This window comes from Anopheles arabiensis, chromosome X (genome assembly GCF_016920715.1).
Source record: "Anopheles arabiensis isolate DONGOLA chromosome X, AaraD3, whole genome shotgun sequence".
NCBI lineage: Eukaryota > Metazoa > Arthropoda > Insecta > Diptera > Culicidae > Anopheles > Anopheles arabiensis.
In genome coordinates this window covers 2,234,225-2,248,259 of record NC_053519.1, presented here as the reverse complement: position 1 = coordinate 2,248,259, position 14,035 = coordinate 2,234,225, and the positions used below count along the sequence as shown (strand labels likewise).

The window sequence follows — 14,035 nt, the reverse complement described above, 5'->3', positions numbered from 1 at the left end:
ATGAGTGTTGCCTGTCATGTAAACTGTTTCCGAAGGCGATTGATGAGAAGCGACCCATATTTGTTATTGCGTGTTCTTTCCGGGTCCATTCTTCGAGCCTGTACCTCTCAACGAGGTATCAGTGTCCAGCCAGCGTGCTCAAAAATATCCGTCAAGACAGAAAGGAAAACACTGTGCGCTTTTAAAGGCGAGAAAATAAATGTCCCCTTAGCGCAGCATAATTATTTGTCGCTGGCCTAGATACTTCCCCAACGCCAAGACCAGAGGAAATGGAACTTATGAAAAGAATTCCATTCGGCACGGTGAATGTTTTCCCGGTTCGTGGATGGTTCTGCAGCCGTACGCTTATCGGTGGCCTGCGGGGAGAATCTTACTCTTGCGATCTATTTTTATTTACCTAGCGCAAATCTTTTTTTTCTCCTTTTCCTTTTCCTTTTTCTCTTCCGCACTGCTTCCGCTGCAGCCTTTCCTATGGTGTAGGGCATTATTATTATTTTTTTATTTTTTTCTATTTTGCTATCTCCAAACTCCGCGACAGACCGGCCGCTCTTTGCAGTATGTGTGTTCGTCCTAGCCGGTCACTGACCTTCTTTGTACCTTTCACTAGCCCTCTTCCGCTTCCGTATGTACAGGTCTGTTGTCTGTTTCTTTCAAAAATGGAAATGAAATTAAAAGAGATAGCGTAAAGCGAGACACACAAAAGGGGTTGAACACGGGTGGTGGTGAAAGCCCCCCCCCGCCACCCGCTCTAGCAAAAATAAAAGCTCGTTGTTAACAATAATAATAATAAAAAAACCCTCCCAGACATCATTGAAACCGAAGACCCAATCAGAAGCATTGTTGCAAGTTAGGCTGTTTTCGTCGTTGCTTTCGTCGCCCTGTGCGCCACCCAAAGCCGGCCACAAGCACGGACTATTGTGCTGAAATCGAGCCGAGCGCCTAGAGGTAGGCCACGAACGTCCGGGCTCCGGCTGCCCGCTTTCCTACGCGGGTGGGTGAAAACTTAGGAGTCAATCAGTGTACTTTTTTCGTCTTCGTACTTCCACAGTCTTGCAAACCCCCCAAAGCTATCAGACAAGGGTGGCTGGCTGCAATTGATCGAGAAGACATTAAATCCCCTGCCTAGACAGTGCAATAACCAATTGCTCGCATCGATCTCTATTACACACTATCTGCATTCAACACATTATTCTACAAGTGTGTGCTGCTGTAGAGCTTGAACTTGAATGTGTAGAATGCAAAGTGTCAACGTGAATAATAATCAAATATTTAAATGTCTGCTATTTTTGTAATATTGTTGTGTTATGAAGAAACATCAACGTTTTGGGGATTATATTTAAATCATTTAGTACAAACTAAAAATAATATCCTATATCTTAGTACGTCAGTTTGTATTTTGTTTATTAATAGCGTTTATTTTATAGCTTAATATTGTGTGGTTATTATTTATTCAAAAAGCAATTAAATCTATTCTTGTAAATCTAAACTATTCTAGGAATAAATCTGTTCTGGCAATATTTGTTGTTTTAATTATTATGAAAAAAGTACTCTTCCTATAACAATGAATACACTAACCTTTTAATCAAATTTCTTGAACCGGCAAACCCGGGAGTTCCATGCTTTTTGTATAGGAAGTTTTACTTTTTAATTTTGAAAATTGAATACCTTTTTTTTTGTTGTTTTAGCCTCTCGTTACAAAATATTAAGGCTTAAGTCGACCATAGATAAAGGATACATCAAAAGACCCAACAGGCAACGAACAGGCGTTTGTTTACATTCTCTTTCCGCTTGAAATAATTTAGGCTTTAAATCTGATACCGTTTTAGTGTTCGGCGCGTGGTTTTGTACGGAGCAGAGTTTTAGCAGAACCTCCGAGCATTTTGCTCAGTATATTTAATATTATTCTCAGTCTCCTGTTTCCTTTCTCAAATAAATCCTTTTTGAAGTAAACCTTTTCTTTTCCTTGAAAATATACATTTCAAATGAACTAACGTCTACATTAAATTGAGCTGCACTAAAACGTTCAGCATACTTTTCCAATAGTTACATTTAATAAAACATTATCTCTTGCCATATGTACACTCTTTCAAGATATACCATTTACCCTCACCCTTATAGTTGAAAAGGTAGTGCTTAAATGTACCTGCTAACATCTATAATCTCTCTCCTCGTCATCCTTTCCAACGCACGCATCCAGCTAATATGTTTATATTACGCCATCACCTCGAACGCTTGCCGCATGTGTAGGGCAGCGTAGCTGTGCAGAGAAAAAGCTGAGTCAATAAAAGCGTGCAATAATAGCGAGACATAGCGTCAGGCTGTCTGGCAGGATACGCTACGAAACCGTCCGATACCGACAGCAATCGCGTCCTATCGTCTTTGTCTCGCTCCTGGGGGCGTAGGCAACATTCGCGTGCAAAAGATAACAACCGGCACACCCGAAGGGACACTGTCCCCCCCCCTGCACAACCTCCATCGCCTCGTGCGTGGTTACACGTCATTGGAGCGATAGCGATGACACTACAGTCAGCGTCTCCGGCCGGCAGGTTCAATTTCCGCACAGAAGTTCCCACTGAAGCGTGTGTGCATTCAGCCGCTCAACAGTTGCAGTCGAAGCTTGAAGCACACCCCACTCCCTCTATTCCCCAATTCCCTGAGGGCCCACTGGGGGAACGGATGGCGTTGCAGGCGTGCTCGTCCAGTATGCTCCACGATATACGACGATAAGACCGTCCACCCATGCCAGACTGGGCGACGCGGACATAATACGCGTGGTTTTAATAATACCATAATACTGCCCTCCTACCGGTATGGAAGCCACAAGCAGGCGGGAGGAATAATGGGACACTTCACGCGCCTCAATCCTTGCCAGTAGCGTGACGGGGTGAAGCGAGCAAAAAAACAGGAACTCGGTGAAGCGAACATCGAAAAGAAAAAAAAAGGTTTAAAGAGGGTTGTTCCCCCTTTTAGTCCTGTTTCATTTACATCCCAAAGGGCCAGGAAGGAGAGCGTCATTAGCACAGGAGTGTTTATGCGACCTTAGATCAGCGGTCGGCAAAATTCCGACCCGCAGGGCAAATGCGGCCCACCGCAACATTAAAGCTTGCCCGCGAATGGATTTGACTGATTTTGAATTCACGGGAAGAAACTATTCTTGCAGAAATTACTGAACATCGTTTAGCATGACATCTCATACCGTCGTATTCTTCCAACTTTGATTATCGTAATATGAATTGACGCACTCAAGATTACCAGGAGTTGCGGAAGTTCTCATAATTCTGGGACACTATATTGACTCTTTGCAAGCTATTCAGATGAAAAAAAGGCATATTCTTCTTACGACATTCTTGAAAGATTGAAGCCTAATGGACTGGAGCTAAATCTTGTAGTCTTTTTTCCAAAAAGCCATTTTGGAGCAAGGCTTCAACGGTTTTTGATGATGGAAAACGATGGCAATTTCCCTTTTGTAGATGTAACTCCCTAAACCAACTCAAGTGATGCATTTTTATATCGCTCGACTGCTTTCATACCGTGAAGCCTAGTTAAATGCCAGTTTTTGAAATAGTATGATCCTTAAATAGGATCATTTTGATTGTTCAAAGTAACTTTGCCTCAAAAGTTTGCCGACCGCTGGCCTCAGATGATTTGCCCGACCTCGCAGTTGTTGCTAGTCACTTGGGGCGAGGCAGCCTAAGTTACATGCTAAAACAGGTGGTTACCATGCAAACTGGTGGTGGGAGCTCCATAATCGGAACTACCTGAATCCGATTCCGTCTCCGGAATTGGAATCGGAATCGGCCTCGGAATCGGAACCGGCATTGGCCGCGGAATCGGCGCCGGAATCGTAATCGGCGCCGGAATCTGAATCGGCTCCAGAATCAGAATCGGCTCCGGGATCAGAATCGGCTCAGGAATTAGAACCCACGCTGGTATCGGAATTGTCTCCGGAATCTCCATAGCATTCTAAGCGTGAACTCTGACTATTCCGAGCCGATTCCGGATCCGATTCCCAAGCCAATTCTGGAGCCGATTCCGAAGCCAATTCCAGAGACTATTCCGAATCCGATTCGGGAGCTGATTCCGATTCTGAAGCCGATTCCGGAGCCGCTTCCAATTCTGGAACCAACTTCGATTTCGGAGCCAATTCTGGAGCCGATTCTGAAGCCGATTCCAGAGACTATTTCGAATCTGATTCCGGAGCTGATTTTGAATCTGGAATAAATTCCGATTCCGGAGTCGATTCCGGAGCCGATTCCGAATCCAATTCTGGAGCCAATTCCGAATCCAATTCCAGAGACTATTTCGAATCCGATTCCGGAGCTGAAGCAGATTCCGAAGCCGATTCTGGAGCTGATTCCGATTCTTGATCCGATTCCGATTCTGGAGCCGCTTCCGAATCTGGAACCAACTTCGAATCCGGAACCGATTCCGATTTCGGATCCGATTCCGGAGCCGATTTCGGAGCTGGTTCCGGAAACTGATTCCGGACGTTCTATCTGGAATCGATTCCACAAAAATCGAAGCAAGTCGGGATCGATTCCGACCAAAACTTCATTTTTCCCTTCGTTCGTGTCTGGCAATGGAAATGCTGTGTCGGTTCAAACTCAAACTGACTGTGACAATCCCAACCGCCCAAGTACTGCACAAAGCAAGTAACATGTATACACATTTTGCAATTCGCTAGGATTGAGCGAACGAAGCATTGAAGCCGACGAACCCAATTTAGTACCCTTCGTCAATTTAAGTGCGGAAATGATGCGCACCTTCGCCAGGAATATGCCTAGGGTGGATGGGGGGTGATACCGGACACCACAGGTTCCTGCGCGCACTATCCTGCCAAACGGAAGCTGCCATTGCTGCCGCCGATGATGCAGTGACGACGGGCCGGAAAAAGGCGCTCCAATTTTCCCAACTCACCAACCATTCACCCGAGAATGCACACACATACACAGCCATAGAGAAACGTACAGCACTGTAAAAGCAACAACCATCGTCTGGGCACATGCTGCTGGCAGCAAAACATTCTAGGCATTGTAGAGCGACTCTACTGCCACCCCGCCATTCAAACGGCTGCGTGTCTTTTCCCGCTCGCTCGCTTGCGCAGTTGCTTCGTATAGGGGGTTGGCTGTCTCTGTCTCTTCCACAGCACAGAAACCACGCTGCGCCCTACACACGCACACACCACAATCCTCCCCTTCGCACTGTCTGCGAACCCCATTAGCCCCGTACCGTGCTGCACACTGGCGGTACGCCAGTTACCGTTAGAACTTTGTGCGAGCAGCAAGCAAACACGGAGTGGCTCGTTGTAATCTGAATCGAAATTTTGTTTTGGTTGTTTTTGTTGCTTTTTGGGGTTGGGGAAGCAGGAGCATGCCGTGAAGCAGTGCAGCTTGTGGCGGATTCGCGCGCGCGTCTCCATTCCCGCCAGGCAGGCTGATTTCTGGCCATCCAATCGAGCGAAAACCCTGCCGATGCACCAAACTAAATCGCTATCAACCATATCAAAACGAAGCAGCTACAACCGCTTGGGAGAAATCTGTTTGACTGACTCATCTCAACTGATACACCGGTTTTCAAAACCGAAAGCATACAAACAAGCCCGCGAACCGCAGTGCTGTTAGAAACGGTCGAGAACGCTCTCGTGCACGCTGCTTTACGCGTTCTTCTGGTGCGTCGCGTTCGGTGTTGGTGTAAGCGAGCGCGCGCGCGCGCACACATGTGGAGGAGTGAGTGTGCGTGTCTGTGTGTGTGGGTAGATGCAACTGCAGCTAGCGTCTGGCCCGTCCGCGTCTTCGATAAGTGCAGTTTGTCTAACACGCTCGACCGCGACCGGGGCCATTGCAGAGTGTAAAACATTTAAATTTCCCAGCAAAGTAAAAGACAATTCCGTCGGCTTAGAACCGGCACAAACCAACCAAAAAGTGTCACTGTTTCCTGTGTGTGGGTGGTTTATCACTGTAAAATGGCATCACTGTTGCACACCACCATCGAGGGGTAAGTTTCCCTCGTATTTTCGCCCCGTTTTCTGTTTTGTTTTTGTTTGTTACTCACTACATTTGCGAACGCAACTGAGCCGGCCGTTGCGTAAAGAGTGGTGCGCATAGCAACCCGAAGGAACCCCTACAAAACAATAGACAAGCTTTCACACACAAACACATACACACGCATATATCGGGACAAGTGTTCGATTGTTTCGTAGTCCAAATGGACGTCGGGCTTCAATTACCCCTTTGGTGTGATGGTGTGTCCATGTAAGCGTGATTAGTGTTTTGGTGTAATTACATCCCACCCCCTCCCTCGTTCCAGATGGAAAGGGGTAGGTTGGAAAGGGGGGAATGAGTTAGGGGGAGGCGATGAACGACAGTATTAAATATCAACCTACAGGCACGATTAAGTATCGAGCTGGCACGCGGTGCGGTTACCTTGAGATCGGCCTGTGACGTGATATTAAACAAGGCACACGCAGATCGGCATTGGAATGCTGCATTGCTAGTGCATCTATTTATCTACTTAAAAGACAGGCCAGATAGGTGTAGAAATGTGATGGGGGGCGAATTGTTCTGATTTTCCGCGACCATCACTCCACGAACCGAAACAGCTTTCAGCCATCAATCCATCATGCGTGGCCAACGCGTTGACAGACACATTTCGCGCGACATGCAGCGAAGAACAGCAGCAGCAGCATTTTTGTTCATTAAATATTCAAACGGAACGGCCGCGCCGTATTGTTGTACCGAAAAAACGACAAACGAAAAGGGCGATGAAATTATTCCCAATCCCATGTTTGGGATGTTTTTGTTCCGTAACCCCCACCTCCCCCCCCCCCCGCGTCCCACAGAGACAAGATCATGCTGCCGATGAGTAGCTGCGTCGGAAATAGACTTCCATCACTCATAACGCGTGCGTTTTGGAACACTCGCGTTCACCCCAAAAAAAAAACGCGCATTTTCCGCCCTTGTTGCGATACGTTCTTTGTTTCGTTCTGCTGCCTCCAGTGGCTGGACCCGTGTCGAAACATGTGTGCGTGTGTGGTGGGAATAATGGGACATTATTATGTTAATCTTTCTTCCGCACCGAATGGGTGGGTAAAAGGGGCAATGGAATTATCCGCTAGCGAAACTGCTTTTCCTTCTGTCCGTATATAGCGTTACCAACTTCACTTGCGTTTGCGGGGCTAATAGATGCAGCCGCGATGCATCTTTTGTCTGCATGTGTGTGTTTGTGTGTGTGTGTCAGAGGATGTTTATGTTTATGTGCTTGGAAATGGTCGACCGTTTTGTGACGATTTGCGCATAATGCGTGCAGCAGCAGAGAGAGAGAGAGTGAGCACCTTGACAAACTTCAATGCCCCCGACGATACGTCCATTTATTACTTGCACGTTTCTGTTGCCTGGATTAGATATTGCTTTTGCAGTATTTGTGTTGGCTCGAAGAAGACTCAAAGTAAAGATTTTGTTTCCACATAGTGCAGGTCCACCAGGCCCTTCGTAACACACGTTTGACCGAGCTGAACGCTGAGCTCTGCCTCGTAACTGTACCCTGCACTGCGAAGGAGCTGTGGAGACGGCTTCGCTATTTGCACGGCAGCAGGACGCTTTGTTTTCGACGCTGCCATCAAATTGCGCCTCAAGGATTCGCGTCTCGTTCTCTCTCTTTCACGCCGCAGGAACGGGACGCACGGGTGGCTCATGCGCACACCTGCGCGAATCCTTTTTTTTCCTGCGTTGCTTCTTTGTTTTATTTATTTCTTTTTTATTCGGAGCTTCGCTGAGAGTTGTGAACGGGTTTGGCGTCGTTCGACGCTACGGAAAAGGTTCCTCACAATTTGTATAAATTCCCGTTTTTTGCCAAGCGCGTACAAACCTCTTTTTTTTACGTTAGGCACAAATGAATTGCTCGTCCGGTTTGTACAGGTCTTCCTTTCCTTATACTGCCGATTTGCCGCCACACACACACTTATACAAAGAAATGCTGAAGCAAGGGTTGTAAAACAGGAACAGCATTTGGGTACGGACTGAAGAATCTACCAAACCCGAAACCAAAACGCGAAAAACTCAGCTGGGAGCAAGAGTCGGGCTTTATCGCGTTCGAATGGGATGTTAACGGGGGCTTGGCCGCAAACTGCTGCTGATCCTGTTGCTGGCACGCCACAGCACAGAGGGGAATTCGTTACATATTTTTGCCTCTCTTCGAAGCATTAGCTTTAGCATCCTATGAATTTACCGCGTCGAACCTGTTTCTCACATTCTCGTGGGCGTCTTTTAAATTGTTTTACTATACTTCATTTTAACACGAGTATGTTTTAATTCAGGTCAACGACTTGCGAGAGAGGGAGAGATAGAGCGAAACGAAACTATTTGCTAGTAATATGTGTACCGTATGCTTGTGTTTGATTTACAAGCTCCCTTTGATTAGGCTTTGTGCTGCTTACTTATATACAGCAGGCATGTCAAACTGGCGGCCCGCGTTGGTTTTGAATACGGCCTGCGAGCATATTCTGAAAATTTAAAGCATTGCAAACTGATATTTTTTAATATTTTGTGAGTGCATTGAGTTTTCCAGGGAAGAGCAATCATTTTGTCGCTATATTGTTGTACCCATAATATCTAACAAACTTGTTCAACACGTTTGTATAGAACAACCAAGACCCTTAAGAAACATTAGATCGAATGCAAACTCAGTCGTGTTAGAAAGGACTTCAATTAAATCCTGAATTATAACAAAATTTTGGGCAGTCTCGAGTGCACATTGTATTTGGAGAAACAGATTTGCGTCAACTTTCTACAGACGATATAGAAATGAAAAGAACTACATACACACACTTGTAAACTACGCAACAACTAGTTATGGGTCGTCGTAATCGCACCCACGGCTCAAACCCATTTCCGCTCATCGCTAGTCTGGCTCCGATTCTGGCCAAATCAAACCGACAGCTCTGCTTGGTGCCATCCGAAGCAGCCGAAGGCGTCCAGAGCCATCCGGAACCGATGGAGTTGTCCGTTAACACACGGTGCCATTAGTCTGCAGTTAGAATTGGCTCCGGTCGGTTCTACCACTCACAACGCTTCCGAACGGCCGAATACAGGCTTCAGTCGGGTCCGGATTAATGATGGGTAAGGTTGGCAACAATCCGTAGTCGGCTCCGAGTATCCGGAGTCATTTGGAATCATCCTGAATCATCTGGAGTCGTTCAGAGTCGGAGTCGTCCCGAGTCGCCTGGAGTCGTCCGGAGGCGTTCGGAGTCGTCCGTAGTAGTTCGGAATCGTCGAAGTCGTGCGGAGTCGTCCGGCTTCGAAATAAAGGCTTGTATACGAAGGGGCGGTCCAATCCCCTTAGCAACGATTGACTATCCGGCAGCGTGGTAATGCCGATTGGAGCCCCTTCTGGGTTAATCGTAGCGATTCGATAATAAAAAATCAGTTAATATCCAACATTGGCCTCTTTTTTTTAAACAAGAACCCGCATTTTACAAATTATTTTGTAAGATTACGATGTATCCGACGAAAATTCGTGATGTGTGAACCAAGGTCCATAAATTAATATAGGTCCTGTGTACTTTGAAAAATCTACATTTGACAGCTGGGGAGTACAAAGTTACTTAGCAACTCATACAAAGTCCTTAGCAACCATAACTCCCTATTGTCCAATGTCTATACAAATCTCCATCATGGCAACCAACATCAGAGCCTAAAAGCTTTTCATCCGTAGCCGCCATCTAGCCACCTTGATGTGAACGCAAACATATTGGCGAATATTCTGGTAAACTCACGAACAAAGATATGACCTGTGTACACGTAACTATTAAACAATTTAATTAATAATACTGATATTAGGCAGGATCTGACTCCTTCAATTAACGAATTGTTACATAGATGGGCAATTGCACAATTTTAATTATTTTTTCAACTATTAAGGTGTATTTTTTATTCTAAACTTTGCAGTCAACAAATCAATTTGTAGTAGCGACCTTCTGATAAAATGAGTTACGATCAGAGCTGTTGAGCATCGCTATTTCAATAATATATGATTGTAAATCAATAATCAATAACTATTTATGTTTATTTCCTTTTATTTACCCTTTTCCCTTCATCCCTTCGACACCAGTTGCAGCACGGAATGATACGCTGTCCGTACATTCATGAAATGCATGAACGCCTGCTAGGACCAACGCCGAGACGACCACTACCAATATCATATCCGCCGCTCGCCAAACCGGAAGTAATGGATCGCGAAAGTGACTGTCTGCTGGACAGCCGCCCAGAGAGCCGCCAGATCGTGGGCACCGTGGTGAAGCTCAATCCGGACGGGTTCGGAGCGCACACCACCTCCACACATCACCACCATCATCATCATGGGCAGCAGCAGCAGCAGCAACAGCAACTGCACCACCGTACGCCATTAGTGCCTTGCAATGGAACGGAAGATGACGAGGTGCGCACCGGAAGGCATCACACGCTGCGGGAGGGAGATGGTACGATCACGAGCACCATCAGCGACTCGGATGACGATGGCATCCATCTGCGCACGCATCTGCGCAAGATCATAGAGGGCCGCAAGCCGAAAAATGCCAAGTAAGTGATACTGCAAAAGGTAATCACAGATGAAGCCAGCTGGCTCAGCATCTCTATCAAACAAAATGATACCGTAGATACGGAGACACGTGATACTGTGGGGAGCTTTTTATATGCACTTTTGCTGAAAAGGCTTCCAGATAAAAGTTCAATGGGTTCAAGTTTGAAACAACTATAGTAAAATATTTTATTTAAAGAAGCAAGGGCTCTGAAGAAGTAAGGCTAGTAAGAAGAACATTTCTTGAACTTGTTTCTTACTGGCTACTTCGATGACTAAATTTCTATGCTGTTTTGTTCACATAACTGCTGTCGGAAATAGTTCACTCAACAGTAGTCATAACCAGTTACTGGAACAGATAATTTATTGTATCGATTCCTGGACCGGGATAGCTTCACTATTCGTTCCTTGGATAGTTCAAGGTACAGCTCTTGAATCTGAATAAGGATGAGCTTCAGGCCCGGCATGGGGTCAGGAACAATTCTAGGGCAGGTATGTATTCAGAACTTTTAAACATGTTCAGTATCTATTCCAGTACTGGTATAGATATAGATTCAGAAACATTTCCTGTACCGATATGGGTTCGCGACCAGTTCCAGTATCGAAGTGGATTTCAAGTTCTATGTACGGTATAGATTTGGGATCTGTTCCAAAATCAGTATGAGCTCACACTCAGTTAAATAGATTAAATTACATGGAAACAGATATGTATTCAGGATCAGTTCTAGGAACTGGTATTGGTTGGGGATCAGTTCTAAGATCGATATAGGATCTGGATATGGTCAGGATGGGTTCAGTATTATTTTAGGACCCTCTTATGTTCCAGATTAGTTCCAGGACCGATATGAGTTGAGGATCAATTCCAGAATCGGAATAGGATCAAAATGCCAAAACTGAAATGAGTTCAGAATAAGTTTCAAGATTAGTAACTAACTGCTTCTTCTTCATAGTTGGCGCTACAACCGTGGTCGCTGTGGGTCTGTCTTTACGACTGGCTATCAATGACTGATGTTGGCTATCAGTAACTTATTGACTTACCCGTAGCAGGATAGTCAGTTGCTTGTATGGGAGACACTGCTCATGCAAGGCTTGAACCCATGACGGGCATGTTGATAATACGTGCGAGTTGACGACATTACCACAAAACCGATCCAAATCAACTAGTCCTCATAAAATCCCTCACCCCTCATGCTATGTGTAATGTATTATGATTTTACCTCAACAGGTGAGGTATTTTACGAATTTTCAGATATGTTTAAAAAGTATTTATCGATTGAAATTCAACAGTTTCAACATGTTTTCATTACGAATGAAATGATGCTTGCATTATAAAATCAAGATTTGTTTTTTTGAAAAGAGATCCGTTTTTTATCACTTTTCAAAATAAACAACACACACAAAATAATATTCTACCATAGTTAAGTGCATTGAATAACATGCTAGCTTTTGATAAATCCAAAATTATGCCAGCCATGAACGGTATCGCAAAATAACTACATGATATCTTTAAATGAAATCCTCAATGTATCATAAAGGAAATACAATATCTAAACTACAGCCTGCTCGATTCGATGGAAGTACGTGACTGTTTCCGATCCTAACACAAGCTTCAGCGTAATGTCCGTGTCATTCTATTTCACCTTGGATTATCGCCAGAAAGCAGGGACCAATTTCAACCAAACAAAAAAGCAAACACACACACACACACACACATCCCTGATTTTCCAGCAGTAACTCACGAGTACCATTGCAGCTCATCTGTAGCTACGTGCACGGGGTATAGGCCAGAGCCTCTACAGCCGAGACGCACTCTCGCTGAGACGCATAGCGAACGAGATGCCGGAGACGGGTTTAGATGAAAAGGTCCTGCCACTCACACACAGCGCAACCAATCTCGCCCGCTTTGTTATTTGCGAAAGGGATGTTTCGCAGCGCTCTCCCGTGTCCGCTCCGCGTGACGGGAGCGAGCAGCTTGGTGCCGCTGCAGTGGCAGAAGGTTGGTGGGCAGATTTTGAGTACGGTTGCTGTTTTTTCCCCTGGTTAGGATTCAGTCGCCTGCACCAGTGTGCGTGCGCTTTCCCTGTGTATTTGAGGCGCGCGTTCAGGGCCAGGATTCTGGTGGATGGTGGTGGTGGTGTTGGTTCTTCTGTGTGCGGTACTGGCTCTATCCCAAACCATATACTCCCAGCGGCAGCATCACGTTCGCAGCCAGTAGTACGGTTGGTACGCGATCGTGCGGTTCAAACGGCTTGCCTTTCCCGTGAACGTCGGAGTGTGCCTGTGCCAGTAGTGTTTGCGCTGGGCGATTTTGGGCAGTTTTGGTGTTTTTAGGGTACCGTTTGTATCGCCTCCACGCCCTAAATCGAAGGTGCACTAGGGTGGGCTTAAAGAATGTGCTGTTGGCAAATAAGTGAAGCGTACCGTACCGATGTCATTAGGCTCGTTATCCTAATCAGAAACGAAACGAAGTGGGACATTTGTGCCGGAAAAGAACAATCTGAAGAGTGCTACATTCCAATCGCAATTTGCAAAACGATTCGATAAACTTAACCTGCAGTGGATGAATGTTTTTTTGTTGTTGTTGGCTAGAATAGAAACGCTCGAAAGTGAAGTTAAGAGATCATTCAAAAACGCTGATTAATGTAGTGAAGAGCGAAACCTAGAGGAGGAGGTGGATATCCATTCTAAACTATTTGTGGCGTATAACTCATGACCAACGAAACGTTCTACTATCAAAATCAGCTATCAATCCAATTTGATTCTTATGTGACCTCGTTCTTTAGCTTACTCGACCCGTAAATCGTCAATCAAACTTCACATGCTACAATCGGGTTATTTAATCGTTTTACAATTGATATGTTGAAGCTGTGAAAACCACCTCAGCCGTATGTACAGGGACAAGTTGTTCATAAGTGCAGCAATGTAGAAACTCGGCCACTCTACAGAGTGTTTGCTAGCAGTGTTTTTTTCTAAAACAGTAGACAGTTTTCAGGCTGAAAACTACGACTGGTTTCGAAGAAGGAAAAAAAAACTCCCGACCAGCTTTACAGAACCCATCGACTCCACCCCGCTAGAACGCGACAGTGGAAGCCTTTGCTCGCTCGCTCGCTCTCAGCGAAATGGGCGAAAATGAAAATCTTTCTTTGTGATCACTCACTCGCAGCATCTCGCGTACGAGTGGTTTGGTACCTTCGAGTTTTGGTCACTCTTTTCTCGCGCGAGTCCCGTTTTTGATGGCCATCCCGCCAAGCCCCTCCGCGGAAGGTACGGCTGAAGATGGTTTCTGCGCGAGTTGTTGTACTTTGTTTTCCAAAAAATTCTTGTATTCCTATTTAAGAATAAACCATTTCCAATACATCCTGAGTTACCTGAGCGAACAAAAGAATGGGTGTGTTTTTTTTAAATGTATTTCATCCCGCTCAATTCTTCGAGCGCAGATTCTAGTTGCACATTAGCATCATACACC

The 14,035-nt window shown here is 45.5% G+C and overlaps 1 protein-coding gene across 8 annotated transcripts in view; it reads left to right on the top strand.

Moving 5' to 3' along the window:
* Positions 1-14,035, top strand: part of LOC120906796 (proton channel OtopLc) — a 31,537-nt gene that overhangs the window by 4,205 nt on the left and 13,297 nt on the right. For 2 of the 8 annotated variants that reach the window (XM_040318804.1, XM_040318803.1), the window contains exon 2: positions 10,105-10,571. In XM_040318804.1, the coding sequence (XP_040174738.1) occupies positions 10,117-10,571 (455 nt within the window). In that variant the 5' untranslated portion in view covers positions 10,105-10,116. Of the gene's footprint in view, positions 1-5,256; positions 5,995-10,104; positions 10,572-12,770; positions 12,948-14,035 lie in introns of those variants that run through there. The other 6 variants (XM_040318809.1, XM_040318806.1, XM_040318802.1 and 3 more) reach the window with 5 other exon arrangements.